This window comes from Rhyacophila brunnea, unplaced genomic scaffold, assembly GCF_057557595.1.
Source record: "Rhyacophila brunnea isolate RB1 unplaced genomic scaffold, BYU_Rbru_1.0 scaffold_16, whole genome shotgun sequence".
NCBI lineage: Eukaryota > Metazoa > Arthropoda > Insecta > Trichoptera > Rhyacophilidae > Rhyacophila > Rhyacophila brunnea.
The window spans coordinates 3,634,963-3,657,213 of NW_028232816.1; the positions used below are offsets into that span (position 1 = coordinate 3,634,963).

The following is a 22,251-nucleotide window of genomic DNA, read 5'->3' on the forward strand; positions in this document are numbered from 1 at the left end:
CTTAAACGATCAGAAAAAATTGTACTTGATAGAAATACTGAATAATGAAATGTCATTCCATATTGATTTCCATAGAAACGCACGCATATTATAGTATTTAATAATTTAGTTGCTAGGACCCCCTAACAACTAATAATGGTATCGGTCGGTGACGGACCGACATATGCAATCATATATTTACATTATTATTGAAGAGCATTTGCCTACTATTTTTTATACAACGCGATCTGTCATCTCTTATTATTATATTTTTTCTCTTTTCAAACGCGTGCCTTGCAAAATCATCTCGCGTGCCATAGATTCGCCACAACTGGTATAGGTGCCGGGGACTGCAAAATTATCAAATGTTTGCTCATTTCGAGTGAAATTTACTTTATCATAGTGTTTCTAACGTTATAATGCGTCCGTGAGACGTGTGGTATGATGTATTATTATTATGAACGGGAAAACTTGACAATATAATATAAACAGGCTTGTTCGATTTTTATATATTATTTTTTTTTTAATTACGCGCCTTTTTTTTCATTGGTTGAAAAGTGCGCCCCGTAGATGGCGTCCACGTGAAAGATGAACGAATCTATAATCTATGGTCAGCGTACTTATAATATATACGATATTGAAAATGTATAGAACGCCCAAAATACCATATGATTGAATATCGGAAAAAATGTATGTAACAACGTTTTTATTAGCTCGTATTCTTATTTGTCCGGTGGTTGTTTATCCGGTACAAATCTTGCAATCGATTTTTAACTAACTTCCCGACTAGCTAGACATTTGAAACTTTTATAATATATCAGAACACGATGGCAATGCATTTTTTTAACACTTTTAGCCATCTTTAAGTAGAATTGAATTCATTTTTAGTTAATTCTGTTTTGTATGAAAAGTTATTTCGACACCATTATTGGTTGCTAGGGGTCTGGGGTCCTAGAAACTAAATTATTAATATATACGTGCGTTACTATGGAAATCAATATGACATGTCAAAATGACATTTCAGTATTATTTTTATCAAGTACATTTTTTTGATCGTTTGCTAGTCAAGTCAAGTTTATATGATTTAACAGAAAATTTAAAAACGTTGTATATGAAAAGTTCTTTGATATCTTGTAATTATTTATTTAAAGGATTTAATTTCAACATTTAAAAATACACCAAAAGTACTACAATTTCGATATTTTCGTACTATAATAATTGGTGTAAAGTAGTATAATAATTTTGATATAAATACTATCAACCGAAGGTACTTGATGGAATTTGAATTTAAATTCTAATGGATTTAGTTTTGTAATATTCCATTTCAAAATCAAAATTTAGAACCTCGTGTAATGCGCCCGGTTAAAACTGAGTATGGTATTCGGCAATCGTGCTATCGGTGTGTGGAAATATTTATCTGAATAATATAGTTACAACTTATAGTTACAACCAACAAGAACTTTTTAAATACAACGTTTTTAAATTTTCTGTTGAATCATGTCGACTGCCTCATGTAATAACACACCAATTCGAAATAGTGTGTTTTATGTTTTTTGAGCTATTGTTGCATAGAAAAAAATACCACACCAGCCAATTTTTTTTTGGATTTTTTTCTCGAAAAACACCCAAAATACTGTTTAAAATAATACTCGTAAGTAGAGTTATGATTATATAACATTTTTTGTAAAATCTTAAATTACATGGAATAATAATCCACTTGTAGTTGGTGTGTTATTACTCGGAAAAAATATACATGCTCCCTACACAAATCATTTTAGTGTATCATTTAACTATGATTTCACCGTGGAATATGACACTAATTCAACTTTCACCTTCAAATCTCGCCTTTATCAACATATAACAACACTGTATTGAAAAATCATTATCCTTTGTAATGAATCGCACCTACTTTCATTATCACAAATTGCTTTTGTGACAGTAAAATTATATTATTTTTGTTATTGTGTACAAATGACTAATTTTAATATTATTATTAATACTATCGGCCTATGGTAGGTACTATTGGAATTTGAATTTAAATTCTAATGGATTTAAGTTATGAACCATTCCATTTAATTAATATGTCGCCAACTAGATCTCGGCGAATATTACAATAAGCTCAAGAGACTAATAAAATAAAGGATGGAAACAATAAAAAAATAAATCTCCTATTTCAGACAACACATTTTTAGGTTATAATTATAAATGATTCAACCTTAAATATTCTGTCTGTACTATTGGCTCCTACAGGATTTTCAATGTTTATAATATTCTGTGTTTCGTAATATAAACTATAACGTCTTCCTATCATTAGTAAGCATCATATAAATGCATATTTGCACCATTAGTTTCCAATTTACAACCTACAATAATTATTCTTCTTGTATTGATTCCATGACGACTTGTGATAAGTAAATAAGGTAATACTTGCCTATTTTTGCACATGTGTTGACCTTTTTACTATACTTTTATGATAAATATGGTAGTAAAAATAGTCTAAAAGGTTTATTGCATGTTTGGGTGAAAATTGGATAGTCCAGGTTGATTTTATCCCCATCTGAAGACTCCGAATAGTCCTAGTGATCCTGGATTGTCGGGTTTTAGTTGTTCTTCCAGTGTGCCATTATGACGCAAAAATTTGGAGGAGATTTGGGAATGATTGATGATTTGATCGAAGAAATTACGAAATCTCCAGCAGATCTTACACAGAATGAAATATATCGCTCTATTTTAGAGCATAATAAATAACAGTATACTTCTGTCAGTACTTTTCCACCTTGAAACATAAATGCACTTGTAGACATCACGTCATCAGACATGACGTTGTACCTACTTAGTGCATCTGTACAAAGTATTTTCACTATAAATTGACACACTTGAATCGAGAATAAGAAGAGAGCTGTAATTTAAGACTTGTGTAAAAGGAAGAAAGCCAAAAAAGCATTCAATTCAGGTGAAGAATATGTGAATGAATATAAGAATATTTGAATACCATGGAAGCACTATGTAAAAATTCTTGCCAATTCAAATATGTGCCCAAAAAATGAGTAAATCCGAACGTCAAGTTAGTTTTGATTCATTTTGTACTATTGGCAATCATGAGAAACAATGGGATTACATCTTACGATATGACAAGTCAGTGCAAAAGAAAACCCAAAAACTACCAGCTTCTTTAAGACGTTTAAAAGCACTTATTTATGGTTTGTCATGCTATAACGAAATAATAAAAGTATGTAAAACTATGTTTTTACAAACACTTTCAATTTCAAATATGTGGGTGGTGAGTGCTTTTAAAAAAAGGAAGAGTCAGAATTGCTATTGTATAGTCAAGGCAGGTACAACAACCGTTCTCATGCACTCAAGGAAGCAAAAAAAATAGTATAATTGAACATGTTAATAATATATTTCATAAGAAAAGAATCCCACTATGTTAGAAAAAATAGCCAAAAAGAATATTAAGACAAGAATTTGAATATGGTGAAAATGTTTCCCCAATATAGCATATGATTTGGATCAAAACAATATCAATTTCCAATTGCTACTGAACGCCAATATAAAGGAATATTTTTCTCGTATTTCTTCGTCTGAACAGGAACGGAAACAATAATTGAGTAAATTAAATATTTAATAAAAAATAAAGTGATTATCAGCAACATTTATTATTTACAGAACGTTCGAGAGAGATGAAACAGGGTGATATAAATCGTGCAAAAGAAAATCACATTACAACTGTTACAGCATGTTTTGATTTACAAAAGTTTTAACTGTGTCACAAAGTGAAGTATGAGTCTTTCATTATAAGAGAAAATAATATGCCATCTATAATCTCACTGTTCATGATAGGATGGCTATTAATTGTTACCTTTGGCATCTACAAACAGCTAAGTGAGGTGCGATATAAATAAGTAGCTGCATAGAAGTATAGAAGTCTTATAAGTACTATTTTTACATATTTAAAATCTAATTTTAAGAATACAGTTGTATATTATATGATAGTTTTCCTATACTTAATTTAAAAAAAGTTTAATTTACATAACGTTTATAATGCTGCAACGTAATTTACGTAAAATATATAGGTAACAAACTATCCTATCATTTCTTAATTTATACTACCAATCATTATTATGTTGAGTGGAATATTGATTAAGTAACTTTGCAATTATTTTACTATAATATTATGTTCTGTAAAACAATTTCCTCAAACTGACTGAATGGTTAAAATACAGTTTATTGCAATAAAATATTGTTTAATTAAAAAATCTCTTCATATTCCATCAGAATATCTAAACATATTTTTGTTTTAATCAAATATCATCGAGAGAGAAAACACTAAGAGCACATAGTATGTCATTCCCCGTAAAAGTCAAAACAAAAATCTCTCTAAGTCGAGATATTTAAGATTATCTTTCAGAATTAGCATGAAAAAAAACACCATCTCAAGTTACGTGGTACTTTTTTTATGAAAAAAAAAATAATTACGTGGAAAAACACACCAAGTATAGATATATACACCCTCTAAAAATATATAAACGGGAAAAATCACACCAAATCTAGATGTAATATTTTAGTTGTCAAACTTAACGTGGAAAAACACATTTAGGGTATTATTTCCCAAATTATTGTCTTGCAAAAGTTGATTGTATGCTTAAATGATACTCTATTTAAAGATATAAATTATAATTTAAATAATATTTGCACATAATAAACGGCTTTTGCTACACATTTTTTTGAATGGTTTTTTTGCTCTCCTGAAAAGTTGATAATTTAGAGTTAGTGTGTTATTCCATGAGGTAGTCGATGTATACTTGACTTGACTAGCTTAAACGATCAAAAAAATTGTACTTGATAGAAATAATACTGAAATATCATTTTAACATTCATATTGATTTCCATAGTAATGCACGTATATATTAAATAATTTAGTTGCTAGGACCCCAGACCCTAGAAACCAATAATAGTAGATAGGATTACGGATTTCTTCCGAAATAACTTTTCATACAAAAGAGAATTAACTGAAAATGAATTCAATTCTACTTAAAGATGGCTAAAAGTATTTAAAAAAATGCATTGGCATCATGTTCTAATATATTCTAAAAGTTTTAAATGTCTAACTAGTCTGAAAGTTAGTTAAAAACCGATTGCAAGATTTGTACCGGACAAAGAACCACCTGACAAATAAGAATACGAGTTAAGAAAAACGTTGTAAAATATATTCACCTCAAACAGAAAAATCTCCCATTTTCCACTACTCCAATATTTCCATTAAGCTTTTTAGTATATTGTATGTTTCACATTAAAAAAATTCACGTAATGTTCTATCTATAGTTATAAGCATTGTATGTGAAAATACTATCTTGGGGCTTTTACGGCTAGGTTATATTGTAAAATACTATTTGGCCTATTTCATATAAAGACGTAGATCCTTGCCTCAAGACATGTTGCAAACTTAATATTCTTAACCCTACAACAATATTATGCTACCTACCCTAAACCCAGTCAAAATAGTATTAAATATTACCCTCCTTTTTATGATACAATATTATGGATAAATATTAATGCGTAACATAATAAAATATTACACTTAATGTGACGTTACGTTAAGACGGTACTTCAGTGAAACGGAAAATAATTTTCAACTATAGGTGCGACGAAATTTTTCACTCGCTGGCAATTGGAGAGCGAACTTCGAGCTGTGAACACGTCAATTTGTTTCGTGATGGCGACGGGGATATTAATTCTTAAATCGTGTAAAGATGACTAAAAAAGTTACCCATTTACTTGAAAAAGAAAACATGTCAATGAATATATTATTATTGTTACTAATAGAACAATAAACAGAACATTAAATGGACGCTTGTTGGATTTATATGACAAATTATATTTCGTTCGGCACACGTCATTTGCACAATCCGCGCATCGCCTAGCCACAATCTTTTTAGACCATGCCTCAACTGAGGTATAGCCTTAAACGGTCTCAACTCGGTGTTGCCGGCAAGTTACATCTTGTCTTAATCAATCTAATATATTCAAAATGCTTGTGTGACTAGGTACAACGGAATAATGAGTTTAATAATTCTGTGGAGTTGTGCATGATTATCAAAATCAAGTGGATGAATTGAGGTTTTTACGATATTACGGTTTTTATTAAGTATATAATATGTTAAACACTTACTTTATATAATATATTTCTTATATATATAAAAGTTTTATAACAAATTAATTAATACATAGTTAGTTATAGAGTAAAATTTACCTTGATATTATCCTAAAATTAATACTGTAGTGTTTTTTTTTTTTTTGAAGCAATAATTGAGCTCTTCTCTGAATGGAAGGCTATTCTGCTTTACAATGGTTTACAAAAGTATACATACACTTTTTTTTAACTACAGACATAAATAGTTACATTATTAATAATACAGAATTACATTTTTGTTACGCTACACACTAGACATTTACATTACATTTTTTGAGAAATTCATGTAGCTACAATTTTCATAACTGAAATATTTGATTTTGCCAGGAACGAATTAATCATGAAAGGAGGGTATAACCTGTATTTTCCCAATTTATTCATTAACACCTCTCTCTCTTGGCCATAGGCATCATATTGCCAGACAATGTGGTTAAGATCTTGAGTGGGATGCCCACACTGACACTGAGGGCTGTCTACCACTATAATTTTGTACAATGATTCGTTGAGACTGTAATGCCCTCTCCTGCTTCTAGCTGTTTTCACTATTACATCTCGCTTTATTTTACATTGTTTACTAAACCAAGTTTTAGGAGATCCACTATAATAATTTTGATAGTAGTGTATTCCTTTTTCTTTCCCAAGAATTTCTAAATATTTACCGTTATTTTCGCTCATTGTTTGTTTAAACTGGGTTTTAAAATCTGTGTATGGAATTCTTATATTTTCTGATGGGTATTTTACGGATTTTTTTGCCAATCGATCAGCAATTTCATTGCCATTAATTCCTTTATGTGCTGGAATCCAGTATATCTGTATATTTGTACCGTGTTCGTTACTATTGCTAAATTTGGAAATGTTAGTTTTAATATTAAGAAATTAGCCATTAGTTTTGATGCTGAAATTTGGATTTTCGAGCGAGTGAATCCGACTTAAGGAGTCTGTGAAAATATTGATATTTTTATTTTTGTAATTAAGTGCAATTTTAGTGGCTTCGCATAAGGCTAAGCACTCTGCTGTATAGATGAAAGTGAATCTGTGGACACTTTTGCTAATTGATTGCTAAATTTGAACTTGAATAGTAAGTCGGGGGAATCGGAGTGCGATAGATCCATTCCTATTTTCATATTAGTTAAAACGTTATATATAATATCTTCATAGATATAATTAAAAAAGTTGTAGAAGTCTCTTTTTAAAATCAGATGATCAATACAATTTACAGCTTGAATACTTTCTTTTAAAATTTGAAATCTCTTCGGAGTACGATCTCGCGTTATAGTTGTTGTTAAAAGTACGATTTGACATACTATTTTATTTAAATATAGGTTTATAAAAGCAAGACATTTCTAAGGTTAAAGTAATATTAGAATAACATGTTCTGAGAAATATTTTTCGTTGCTCTCAAAGTTATAAAATGATTCATTAAGTTAGTAAGATAACATAAAATTTAAGATGTGGCGTGAAAGATATACTAATCACCTATTCAATGATAACAAATAATACAGCAACTGCAATACTTCGTAGAATGTTTTCTTAAATACAATTATTTTATTTTGAAAGTCATTTTTCCAAAGAAAATGACTAGCGTCATAACTTGGAAAATGAATCTACGTGTGTTTGAAAGTGTGATCAAATACAAATACCTACTTAGGGCAGGGACCGGTAACGCGACACGCGAAGAATATTATGTCACGAGCTTCTGTCAGTATTGCTAATTTTCGACAACAAAAATATACATGGGGAGGTGATTCCCCAGATAAAGTACCGCCCTTAGACTGACTTAGAATACCGCCCCCTTTAAACTTTTGGTCTCAAATTAAGTTAAATAATTACAAGATAAAAAGAACTTTCTATATACAACGTTTTTAAATTTTCTGTTGAATCATATAAACTTGACTTGACTAGCTTAAACGATCATAAAAATTTGTACTTGAAAGAAATAATACTGAAATATCATATTGATTTCCATAGTAACGCACGTATATATTAATAATTTAGTTGCTAGGACCCCAGATCCCTAGCAACCAATAATGGTGTCGAAATAGCTTTTCATACAAAACAGAATTAATTGAAAATGAATTCAATTTTATTTAAAGATGGCTAAAAGTATTAAAAAATGCATTGGCATCGTGTTCTGATATATTCTAAAAGTTTCAAATATCTAGCTAGTCGGGAAGTTAGTTAAAAATCGATTGCAAGATTTGCACCGGACAAAGAACCATCGGACAAATAAGAATACGAGCTAAGAAAAACGTTGTAATATTATTAGTACATACCTTCTCAGCTATGTTGTTATTTATTTTTAGCTACCTTTATCAGATAAGTTCAACAACACTCTTTTAAGTATCTGAAGATAACTATCAAACAGCTATGTTTTAAGTACATAGAGGTCTGAAGTACTGATAGATTTGGAGGCCCCCTTGTGAAAATTTTACCTGTTCGATAAACCGCCATTGATTATTACAATACAAAAAGAGGATTGGTTGTGTCACACCCCCGAATTGTTCCAGTTTGGGGATGTCTCCTCTGGGGGTCTAGAGAGGCCGGAACCATTTTTGAGCTGACTCATAGTAATGGTCGATTACGAGGAAAAAAATATCCGGCAACGCTGTTTGTCAGAACGCCATTATAAAAAATACTGGCAACGTTGCATTTGTACGCTGCTTTTGTGTGGGAGATTGCTTGCAGCGGAAAGGGTAACGCTTTTCGCTGACAACGATGTCGAAAATGCACAAATTTGGCGGCAGATGCTTCTAGAGATTGGAATTTTAAGCACATACATTTCGCGCTCCGCAAAATTGTATAAAATGTAATAACCAAAAGTATAAGTCAAATAAATATCGCCGTTTTCGACCATTCCGAGGTGTTTATTTGTCCCAAATAACAGACGATGCCCAGTAACCAGCATACTGAGCAAAGAAGGAGAATACATCTTCTCGCTCTCACACTTGTCGGGAGATGACAGTTGCCAGGATTTTTTATGATTTCATTATTAATTGTTTTAACTAAGATGTTGGTACTTCCTGATGAAAGCGACTGCATCGTCTGCTTCATGGATAACCGCTACTAACTGCTCTCACAAGTTATAATAATTGTATTCGTTTCTTTATTTGCTATCTCTAAGCAACGTATGACTTTGCTACCTCGCCGGACGTTACTGGCTAGAGGAGGTAATAAGAGAAACCATTTGGCATGAATAAGACTTGGAAGGTTTTGATGGGGAGTGATATTTTTTATATTCTTCTTATAATTGTAGTCTATGTACCTACTGTTGTTTTGTTCAATTCAATTGAATTCAATTTAATTTATTTTGTAACATATTGTGGACATTACAAATTATAAGCTTATTATGTTCATTACATGATATGAATCAGTATAATAAAGACAAAATAATAAGAAAAACGATAAAAATGAAAATAATATAAAAAGAGAACATAATATAAACATACAAAAGCAGTGAAAATACAATTATACATCTATAAAAGTTCAAAGAAGTACACCGAGTTTACTGAGGAGACCCTATTTTAAGAATTTATAAAATAGCGTCCACCTAAACTCACCTTCACGTAAGTGGAATATAATATCAACACCCGAAGCAATTTGGTTGAACACAGTTATCGCCTTCCCAATTGGCATTATCAGTGGCAGGTTGGTTTTGCACCTTGGGAGAAACAACGTATACTCTCTATTTCTAAGATAGTTATAAGGAATACATCGGTCAACACTGTCCAGAATGGCAGAGTTCTCATGAATACTTCGTATAAATTGAAAAAAATATGTAGCTAAATAAAGATCTCTTCTAAATTGCAGACTGCAGTATGTAAGCATACCAAGAGAAAGTCAGTTGGATAAAGCCGTTGATAGTATCCATACAACCTGAAGTAAAGGAGTCTCAAGAATTTTTTCTGAACCCTCTCCACCATAAGGCTATACTTCAACTGATGCGGTTCACAAACAATAGACCCACTCTCAAGCCTGTGCAATATAATATGTTCTTTTAAAATTAAATAAATCAAATGCATTGCGTCCTCTATCGGGAAAGGTTGCCGGCCTTTGAATTCTAAGATATTGGTTGAATACTGAGTAGAGTAAAATCATAGTCAATATTATATTAGAAGGGTGTGAATATTGAGATGGTATGAAATACCTTTTTCAAGATTAGGGCAGTGCCTTGAAATAAAGAATATATATCTTACCTAAAACCAATCTGACAACTCCACGTCATACCTGTATTATTCAATAGGAAATGAACCTTCAAAAAAGCCATAAAATGTATGTAATTTTTCGAGTGAATACTTTTTCATAAGAGTCCCGTCCCACCCACAAAAGACCGTCATGATTTACTCAATGATGACCCCTTAATTTTATTAGAATAAATAAAAAAAGTAAAATAACATTTATTTTATCCGTGCTAGTGGATTTATTTTAAATGCATCGTTTTTCAGTCATTGAGTTTTATTTTGTGTGTTTTCGACAGGTTTTGTAAGCTTATAGGTTTCGGAGAGAGAGGGTATAAAGCCCTTTTAGCTGACCGTGACCAGTTTTACCAACTGACATCTTCGAGTTATGGTTTACAGGTAGTATGTATACAGACAGTGAACCTAATTCTATATACTCGTTTATAAAAGTTTTGCGTCGATTGGACATTAAGTAGTACCGAATGCTAACCTTAACACTTTTCATAACAGATTGTTTGAAGTTACATATTATTATAGAATATGTAATAGTGGCAAAGGGTTGTAGCCATAGGTCATAGCCTGTTGAAGGCAAGTAGGCAATGATAGGTAACTAAAAATTACTAGGACAGTACTTGCAGGACGTGAATTTGAATATTGTTAAACTTCAGTAATTTACTGAACAAAAATATTACATTTATATTTTACCTTTTTATAATAGATATTTTACGAAAAAAGACAACAGGCATTAAAATAGTAAAGTAGTGCCTAACCGTGAATCTAACTCGGGCTATAAATTTAACTATTGTGATACGAGTTAGTGTCTTTACTAAGAGACCATTTGTGTCGAATTCAGCGCATGTAAATTAATTTATATATTTACAAAAATTATATCGCTGTAAGGATTTTAGGTTACAATACCTACATCCGCAGGGCACGCGATGGTATGATACTAGTTTTTACATTGTGTTTACGTGTAATTGTATGTATATGTTGTATGCGTGAAATGTTCTAAATTAGTTGCAGCCTTTCTTTGATTGTATTTGTGCCATTGTCTGTTTGATTGGGCAAGTGGACGACAATCGATTTATAATAATATATACCTACATACATTTATAGGTAGAAAATTAGGAAAATTATATTATTTTTATGTAATATAACTTAGGTACTACAACTAGGTGCTGCATTATTGTGATTGTTTTATACTGGGGACAAACTAACCGTTACCTGATTTCAAAATCAGTTCGTGTAGCGCGAATCTTATAATATTAATGTTATACTATTATGAAAAATTACTCACGTGTTGAATCGTATTGTACTCCTTGCAGCTCAGCAAAGCACCTCAAAATGGCCGCAGTTCCTGGTGGAGTGGACGGCCAGCACAAAACTTTATCCCAGGAAGTCGGGCAGTAGCCCTGGGTTTGTTCCTTCATGCCGTTCAGCAGACATGCCAACTCTTGGCTCTTGTTTACGACACTCATCAACTCCGCTGACACATCTTCCCCCAGCATTAAATGAGGGTCAGCTAACTCCAACCCAACATCGCTTAGGTCTGCCATGTTGGATCACGTAATTTTAAAACACTGTTTTATTTATTATTAATTTGAGGTCTTCAAGATTTTCGTGTTTTATCATGAAATTGCTGCGTATTAAAATTGATAAAAATTACATTTAGGTATTATTTCTTAATAATAATAAATAGTCTATTCGCCATTTAAGATTTAATCTTGGTGTTAAAATGTCTTTTGCGTTCAACGCTTGCGTATAACGTAGTCATATTCAACGTGAACCAATTCAAAGTTAAGTGACTTTTTAATTTAACAAACTGCGCAGATGGAAAAATCTACATACATAGTTATGGTCACGTTGTAAACATGCGTTAATAGCCACGTACTGGCTGAGCAAGCAGCCTCGCGAAAATTGCTGCGCAAAGCAGCTCGCAACGAAATTAACGTCACGCGAGGTAGCCGCGCACAGCACCTTTGAGCGCCAATAAACCGAGAACGATTAGATCGGTCGCAGCAAAGCTTGGGCAAGGCGGCGCGTGAGATTGCCTTGGGTAAGTCGCGTACTAACTGACTGAGCACTTTGCCTCGCAAGGCTTTTACGTATATTATCTATGGCGAAGCTGCCTCGTGAGCACGCAAGGTTGCTCGCTCAGCCAGTACGCGCCTAATCACATAACTGTACTGAAGACTTAAAGCAGGTAATCAAAGTAAATACGTTAATTAAAAATAAATACTAAGTAATATTAATCATTTTTGATAATATCCGATCATAATATTAATAGGATCTTAATATGGGCCTCTACAGTGTGGGGATTTGTATTAACAGATTTTTGTGTTTACGACAAATGAATGTTAGCCACTTGCTCAACCTATACGGTCCTTACTCTGACTCCAAACACAAATTGAAAAAAAAGCGTATTTGCCACACCAATAATTTGAACCTGGGTCCCACGGTATGATAAAACGACGTGTAAGCCGCTTGGCCATCCTGCTATACATAATGTTAAATTTATGGATTTATTTACTTCTTATTTTAACTCTGTTATTGGTACTCAGGAATAGATACAAATATCCACTCATGGATTATGCAATTTGAATTACTATTCTAATAATTATAGTGATTTGTAGTTAACCAAAACAGCGAACACATAATATTTTTTTGTAATTTTCTAGATATTATTAACATTTAAAAATATATTAGTGAGAAGGTAATATTTTTTGTTAATAAACCATACAAAATAAGGCTACGTTGTACGAGCGCATTGAACGTATCTAAATGACGTGGTTTTTGCTTATGCGCACTGCGCAAACACAAAATCTGTCTAATATATTGCAATATTGTGCAAATGCATAATTACGATCGTTGAAATATGTAGGTATATTATTAAATTATGAAGCTGTTAGGAAACTCATCAATTTTGAGAAAATCGCAAAAAAACTGTCAACTACATTTAGAACTGCAAATAATCGAATATTTTATTAATTGTTCTTACATTTTAGTAAACAATTAAAAAAATCAAATAGTGAAAAAAAGTCTTTTTATGTCATTGTAATTAATCTCCAGTTTATTTATATTTAACTAACAAACGGCGTTTGGATTTGACATATTGTGAATATACAATACATTTTGATAAAAAAATTAAATGGAGGTTACCGATTTTATCCTCATCTATAAATTAAATACCTAATGTAGGTATAATGTAGCATTCTTTATTGAAAATTATTTTCTTCAGTGTATTCAAATTGTATTGTATATTGATTCAAGTTTACATGGCTAACTTTTAATTCATTTACGAGTTTTAGATTTAACAATTCTAATCAAAATATTGAATCTTTTTTCCAGATAGAGCCTTCTGTGATTTTTCTATAAGAGACACTTTTTATGCCAAAAATTAACTTAATTAATTTTCTTTTAAGAGTTTAAGAGGAATAAAACCAAGTTAATGGTTGTTGATCGGGCCAACCTTCTACCAACACCAAGTACACTCCAAAACCTCGAAACAGTCGACGAGTTTGTATATCTTGGATTGACCATCAGTGGAAAGGGCGGATGCGAAGCGGAAATAAGAAGGCGCACACAAATTGCAAAAAATGCGATGACACGCCTTACCACTATATGGAAGGATCGGGGAATTTCGATTGCCACAAAAATGATGCTTGTGCAAACATTAGTGTTCTCGATATTCCTATACGGAGTCGAGTCGTGGACCCTGAAGGCAAGAGAACGGTAGGCAATTGATGCCTTTGAGATGTGGTGTTGGCGCCGAATGCGTCGGGATGAATTGGGAAGGCGAAGCAGAGGAAGAGCGTCTGCGCGATGGAGCGACCAAGTGAAAGAGCTGACTGGGGGCACCATCCATTCTGCCCTGAGAGAAGCGGAAGATCGAGAAGGATGGAAAGTCTTGGTCGCTCAAAGGATGGCGAAATTTAAATGTGGTCATGATCCTCAGCCATGAGTGCACGACCAAGAAGAGAGAAGAGCTTATGTAAAAATATGTTAGATTCCATGTCTATACAAGAAGATTTTCTTCAACATCTCTGGTGAGTTATGAATGTTATGATTAATTCAAACGTAGGTAGACATTCACGAAGTAGTACACATTTTTTTTAATAAACTAAGATAATCAATGTGTAAAATATGCAAAGTTAAAAACAATTACCTAATCAGAAGTTTAATGAGTAGGTATAACTATAATTTATAAGCGTGTGGATATTTAATTTAATATTACTACTGCATAATAATTTTTATCTTACAGAAACACAAAAGTAATTTAATTTTTTAAACAACTTCTCTCTTTTGAAACTAATATTTTTGACTTACGAAGTCTTTATTCACTTATATATTATTAATATTATTAGATGTCTGAAAAAAACTAAGTTTTAATTTTTGTTTCACTGATAACTCTGTTAAAATACTTTACCATTTATTTAAGGGCGCATTTAGTTCACATTGTAACTGTTATACGTACACTGTTCACAACATAGAAATTAATTATAAATTTAATTATATTTTTTTAGACATTCGTAGGTATATTGTACGAAAATATAATGCTTGTGAGTTAATTGTTTTCTCTATCTCTTCTGTAGAGTGTTCGCATCGTACTAACCTACTGTGGTAGCTAGCACTTAGCGTCGTACCAACACCGATTGCATTATGTTTGGGATGATAAGCTTTAGCGTTACTGAGACGTATATCGAAGCGTTTACACTGATATAGTAACTAGATCTAGTAACTAAATATTGTGACTGAATTTTAGTACCATTTCTTTCATCGTTTTCATTAAAGCCACAACATTATTAAATGTGGAGTTGCTGCCAAAAGTTGGTAAGTCGATGCTTTAAGCATTAATAGTTATCAACGGATCTATATATCTATACATTAGAGTTAAAAGTGCGCAAGTCACATTTTTATCATTTTTAAGTTAAGTATGCAGATTTAACTGTGTATTCACGTTCTCTTAATACTGAAATTTTGGGAGTCCAATGTCACATGGTTTTTAAAATAATACTTATTTCTAAAACGAAGGTAGTCCAACTATTATACTTTAGAGTTGAAAGAATGGATGTCCGATCTAAGTCATTTTTACTTTAAGCTAATATAGCAAAAAGATTAATTGCAAAAGTACGGAAGTCCAACATACAGAGTTTTAGTCCGAACGCGAGTGAGTATTTTAACTAGATTAGATTAACTATGCTAAAACTGCTCTCTTGCAAAATATTAAATATGTGACTTCCAGACTTTCAGCTCTAATGTAAAGATATATATAACTATGAATACTATAAAAATAAAATCAAGCTATATCCAATATATGAGTCGCCTAGAGTCATAACTCACATATTCCAAAAATCTCGTTTTGACATAATCGCCAAAATCCACTAGAGCACTGTTTTTTGTAATTATAAGAAAAGTATTGAACTGCCTTGAACATTAACGAGTGAGTGAGTCGATTAACATTATTTAAAAAAATATATATTATAATACTCCCAAGGCTGCAGACATACAAGTCACTATGAGGAATACAGCTCCCTGATTGGGTAGAAAGGCCATGTAGACAGAACTCACATTATTCATTTAATAATGTATGTAATGACACCAATAGTTAACTTTCACATGGCTTAACGTGACTTTTGATAGCCAACTATTTTTCTTTATATAGATTAATGCCTTTAAAATCACTTGGTATAGTTAACTCAAAAACTACAAAATTGCAAAATGTGAGTTATGGCTCTAGGCAACTCATATAGAACATGCACGTCATAAAACACAAAGGAATTAGCATTATGCCTAATTTTATAGGACATGTCAAACTTTCAAATTGCAATCACTCCATAACATGATTTCGAGACTTACCAACGTTTGGCAGTAACCCTATGTAAAATGTAAAAGCCATTGCTATGGACGAAGGTTTTGAAGCAGAGCAGGTATTTTTGTTATACTACATCCAGTAGTCTACGCCAGATCCCATAAATTTGATTAAAACAATTTCCTTTCGAGATTGATTATTAAAACAAACCGATACATTTTATGATGAATCGTTGTATTTGTTGAATTCCATATCATGGAATAAATCTTTTTACACTTATTTTCATTGTATAACTTCAACTAGAGGTATGCAACTTTACTAAATATACGATAAACAACACAAAAATAGACACCTCCAAACCACCCGCCCCGTACTATACTCGGTCTTAATCGAGTGTATCACTAGGAACTATGTTTGGATGTAAAGTATTAGCAATTGTTCACGTCTAGGAATGTCTCAGGAGTAGATACCCAAGACTGAGGTCGTCGCAAAGTCAAGTGTGCATTGAATGAGTTTACAGAGACTTTCTAATAAAGAAAGATGAGCACAAAAATAATTAATGACTCTAATTAAAAAAAAAAAAAAATTATATACTGGAACATCTATAAGTTATTTAAACGGACAGGTTCGCCACTATCGTTCTACTGCGCGTGCGCATCCGCAAATACTAATAATTATTGCGTGAAAATTCAGAAGCTTCTGAACTTTTTTGATCCATGCATACATTTTTGTAACTTGCACGATAATACAATTTGTTTACATATTGTTCATTACATATTCTTGTTATGGCCGCGGTACTGTCCGCAGTAAATCCATGCACAACCAATGACGATCGTCACTGGTTTCACTGTAGAATGATTTATTTTCTTTTATTTTGTTAACTGTCAATTCATGGTGTAACTGCATTTTATTGTTGTTAAATTTAATAAAACGCAATTTTTTTGTAGTACTTATTCCACCTTTAAACAATAAATTAGCACCGGTTTCGTCCGCCTCATACGGACATTTTCAACTGAATACATTTTTTTTAAAAACAATATTTATCAAACAAAATCCAAAGCGATAGAAATAATATAACAATAGGTACATAAATTATCCGTCCAATAATACCTTCCCAATAACAAATTAATTTAAAATTAATGAGGTTGGACATTAATATTTCATACGACATTGTTTCATATTTTATGTTTTGTTAATATTTTAAAATAATTTGTTTAGTGCCCCTGATGAAGTATGAAATATTAATGTCCAACCTCATTAATTTTAAATTAATTTGTTATTGGGAAGGTATAATTGGACGGATAATTTATGTACCTATTGTTATATTATTTCTATCGCTTTGGATTTTGTTTGATAAATATTGTTTTTTTTTTTAAATGTATTCAGTTGAAAATGTCCTTCTGAGGAGGACGGAACCAGTTCTAATTTATTGATTAAAAGTGGAATAATTTGTACAAAAAAAATTGCGTTTTATTAAATTAAACAACAATAGAATGGTTTAACTACCATGTATTATTTTATAGGGAACACGTCACGTATTTCTGTTAATTAGGCTTTTAAATTTGATGCCACAATATTTAGTAAGCATAGTTACTTTCTTTGAGTAAACTTACGTTATCTTTTTATCCCTATACTGTAAGGTTTTTAGGTTAGAGTGACAGTGATTGAACTATATTAGAGTGTGGATTAGAATGAAATTCTGTTTCGGTCTCTCTGCTACACACCCCAATGCGTCGAAATGGACCTAGAAAGAAAACAAAATACAAATTAGTTAGTTGAAATATTATTCCAGTTAAGGCGAATTCTTTGCCTCAATTTTCGATCAAATGTGACTTCAACGCCATCTAAAGGCATATACAGGCATCTACCATGAATTTCTAAAAATGTGTTACTAAAAACTTTCGTCGATCGCAACCAGATGGCAATAAAATATAAAATAAAATATTGTGTGTCGCCACATATTAAAAATCATAAGCTTGATAAAAATGCATTTAAATTTATTATATATTTACTTACCTATGTAAAAATATTTACAATTAATATTAACCCCATAAAATATTTACAATTCTAACATGTATATTTGATTTGATTTAAAGTGTTTATGATTTTTACATTTTGTTTACCGTAGTTTTTTTTTACAGTGGCATATTTTTTAAAAAAGAATTTTATGAAGTAAAATTTAAAATTTTCGCTAAAGTTTAAATTAGCTACTTAAAATCAAAGTTATCCCCACCAGATTTAAAAAAAAGTTTGCTCTTTGATTCGGATCATAATTATTATTCATTAGTTCATCAGATTTGATAATGTCCCCTTGAAGAGGACGAAACCGGTACAAAAAAAATAATTATAAAATGAAGTATGTACTAAAAAAAATTGTGTTTTATTTAATTAAAAATTCATAAAATAATACAATGCAATTCCACCATAAATTGACAGTTAATACTAAAATATTATTCAACATACATAATTTTGAAAAACACTTTCTGAGAAAAAGTATTATAAAAAAACTTTTTGAAAAGAGTAAGCCACCCCACCCTGCATCTCCTGGGTTTACGCCCCGTGCGTTGCATTTACCTCTATGCTACAAGGCGACGTACTAATTGCGACAAATTTTAACTATTGGCCTTTTTAATACCTATTCATCAGCGATCTTCTAAATTAAGCTACTTTAGCAATCGGTTTTTGTTTTATTAAATCAAAGTAAATAGTTATTACTTCAATTACTAACCGACGTCATGGATTTCTCCAATATTTTTTATGATGTAACTTACTTGAAGTTGCTAATAACTTAAAGTTGATTTGGAAGAGCGCTGATGAGTAGGTATTAAAATTGACCAATAGTTAAAATTTGTCGCAATTAGTATGTCACTGCGTAGCATATTGGTAAATGCGACGGATGGGGCGTAAACCCGGGAGATACAGGGTTCGATTCCCCGTTGGGGTGGCTTACTTTTTTCAAAAAAGATTTATTTTATTGGTTATGTTATAATATACTCTCTCCGAAAGTGTTTTACAAAATTATGTATGTTCAATAATCAGAATGGTATATTCTTAAATCTTGTGAATTATTCGTTGAAAAAAAGAAATAGTTAATTATAAAATATTATTCATTTATTTAAAAAAAAAAATGCTTTTTGCACGAGTAAATCGTCATTTTCTTATACCAAAGAAAAATACATAATAGTGTAAGAATTTGGGTATTACCGTTATTAGTTAAATAGTAATAATTACCGGCTAGGTTTCAAAGCTGCCGAAAGGTGAAACCCGAGTCGCAAAAATACTCAAACGTAATAGTTAAAACAAAACATCAAAAAAACAAGTTTGAAGCAGGTTTGAGAGTGGATCTATTATCCGGCCCCCGTATGAGTTGAAGTACGGTCTTGTGGTGGAGAGGATTTTCTTTTACTTTAAGATATTATTATTTACAATAATAGGTTTAATCGACATATTAGGTATTATCTGACATGATAGATCCGACTGACTTTCTCTTATGTCATTTTTTCCGACTCATACGTGATATAAATGGAAATAACATTCGCGTGTCCCTGATAATAAATGACCTTTGAAATCGAGTAAATGCATTATTTGTTCTTCCAAGGTACAAGGTTAACCTCACATTGATATCACTAATTGAGAGGGCAATAACTTTTATTTATTTATGAAAACAAAACATTGTGGAAATAATAATTCTTAATTCAAGACGTTCACAACATGAGATTTACATTATAATAACAAATATTATCATCACAAGAGATAAGAAGAGAATATAATATATATATAATTCGTCGCTGTTTTGTAAAAAGGGCGAATCAACCATTTTGGCGTAATCGAGATTTTAATGAAAATACAATATGTACCCCACTAGCTTTGTTGTGTAAAAACGGCGAATTTTTATCTCTACAGGAAAGTACTTAAAAATGATAATCGACTAAAATTAAATTAATTAAAATTACGAAATAAAAAGCAAATGTGAGATATTAGGCCATTTAAAATATTATATAATAATACCTATTATAATTACAGTATTATTTCTAAGCTTTATTATAAACTTTTTAGATATTTATAATCATCTACAGGTAAAAAACAAATAAATGTCAAAAGTTAAAAATCCTCCTCCTGTAAAGTAGCATTTTGGTTAATTCGCCCTTTTTACAAAACACCGACGATATAATAATATGAAAAAAACAAGTACAATTTCACACAGAATAAAAAAAATTAAAAACAAAATACGCACGTCATTGAAAATGTCTACATATTTGTGGAGCGCATTGACTAGTCTTGCACCCCTCGCTGATGGTGCCTGATAGGCTTGACACGACGCGACACGGTTACGATCCAAAATAAATCATTGCTGCGACTACATAGGTAATTGACAGGCGCATGTTATCCCACGTGATAACAGGCAAAAATGTTTTAGGCGCAGAAGAGACCTACGAGATTCAAGAGAGTAATAACTGTGTTTAATCAAATCGCTTCGAATATTGATATATTCCACTTACGTGAGTTAGACAGGTTCTACCTAATTCGCACTGCGTGCTTCCATGTACTTTTTTATTTAAGTATCTGTTTACTCATAATATTAATTACCCCGTATTTATTTTGATGTCATGTCATGAACTTTTTATATTAACAAATTATAATTAACTTCTTCATTCCGTCTAATTCCAAAAAGCGATAAGTCCACATTTGGTTAAGATCGAGAAAAAAATACGCACGTATTCATTGTATAATTTTAGACAATATGTATTGATCTATAAATTCCAAAACACGACATAATCCTACGAAAAAAAATATTTTGAGCCTCGATTTTTTACAAAAACCGCCAAGTCCGTGTTTCGTATTATTTAAAGCTTGGTTGATTTTGCGCGTGTTTAAGTCAACCAATAAAGGAACGTTTAATATTGAAAAGGGCGTCTCTCATGCTGTAGCATCTGGTAAACTCATGACAGTGCCACGCAAATATGTGCCTTATGCGGAATAAATTAAAAAGTAAGGTACAAGTAGCACGACGTCTAATTTTATTTTGCATATATTTATTACATTTAAGAGTTTATCGGCTGAAAAAAATTGCCATTTGGTTCTAATTTCGACATAGAATACAACGAAAAAAATAATCTCACGTTAAAACAAATAATTGAAGGTTGAAACATAATATTAAATTGTGGACTTGTCGCTTTTTGTAATTAGATGCCGCTTATATAAAATAAATAAAGTTTAGTTGGAAAATTTCAATTCAAACTCTGTTCAAAGTATTCCTCAGTAAGTTGATAGTATTAATAACATGTAAATCCGTTTTTCCATATTACATAAAATCAGCTAAATAATTTTATAATGTTTCATATAATACAGCCAAGCAATATATTATATTTTGTAATAATTTTATTATTTTCAATTTTAAATTAATAACACGGTTCATTAAATAATACAAAACCATGTTATAAGATGACTGACAGTAAGTTGTCGAGATTTTAATTTAATATTACCTGTATTTTCTTTATTATGATTGATGATCGCTTAGAACAGTGGTGGAAAACCTATAGCATGCGAGATGATTTTGATGGGAGAAAAATACCTACCTATAATATTTTTTAAAGTTTTACAAATAAATGTATTTTTGAAAGGTACTAAAAAAGAATGGAAATAGAAATATTCAATCAACATAATATCTAATAAAATGTATTATAGGCAGTCTTTCAAAAATATAACAGCTGCTTGCTATATTGCCTCAAAAATAATAGCTTAAAATGGCAAACCGTTCAGTGATGGGTGGGCAATATAATATGAAAGAAGCGAGATTAAGGCTATACCTCAGTTGTGGCATGGTCTAAAAAGATCGTGGCTAGGCGATGCGCGGATTGTGCAAATGACGAGTGCCGAACGAAATATAATTTGTCATATAAATCCAACATGCGTCCATTTAATGTCCTGTTTATTGTTCTATTAGTAACAATAATATTATATTCATTTACACGTTTTCTTTTTCAAGTAAATGGGTAACGTTTTTTAGTCGTCTTTACACGATTTAAGAATTAATACCCTCGTCACGAAACAAATTGACGTGTTCAAAGCTCGACTTTTGCTCTCCGATTGCCAGC

The 22,251-nt window shown here is 31.4% G+C and overlaps 1 protein-coding gene across 6 annotated transcripts in view; it reads right to left on the reverse strand.

Moving 5' to 3' along the window:
* Positions 1-22,251, reverse strand: part of Dh44-R2 (Diuretic hormone 44 receptor 2) — a 515,631-nt gene that overhangs the window by 287,639 nt on the left and 205,741 nt on the right. For 3 of the 6 annotated variants that reach the window (XM_085944029.1, XM_085944031.1, XM_085944034.1), the window contains exons 2-3: positions 17,770-17,900; positions 11,645-11,986 (exon numbers count right to left, since the gene is read on the reverse strand). In XM_085944029.1, coding sequence (XP_085800155.1) covers positions 11,645-11,903 — 259 coding nt within the window. In that variant the 5' untranslated portion in view covers positions 11,904-11,986; positions 17,770-17,900. Of the gene's footprint in view, positions 1-11,644; positions 11,987-14,773; positions 14,976-17,769; positions 17,901-22,251 lie in introns of those variants that run through there. The other 3 variants (XM_085944030.1, XM_085944033.1, XM_085944032.1) reach the window with 3 other exon arrangements.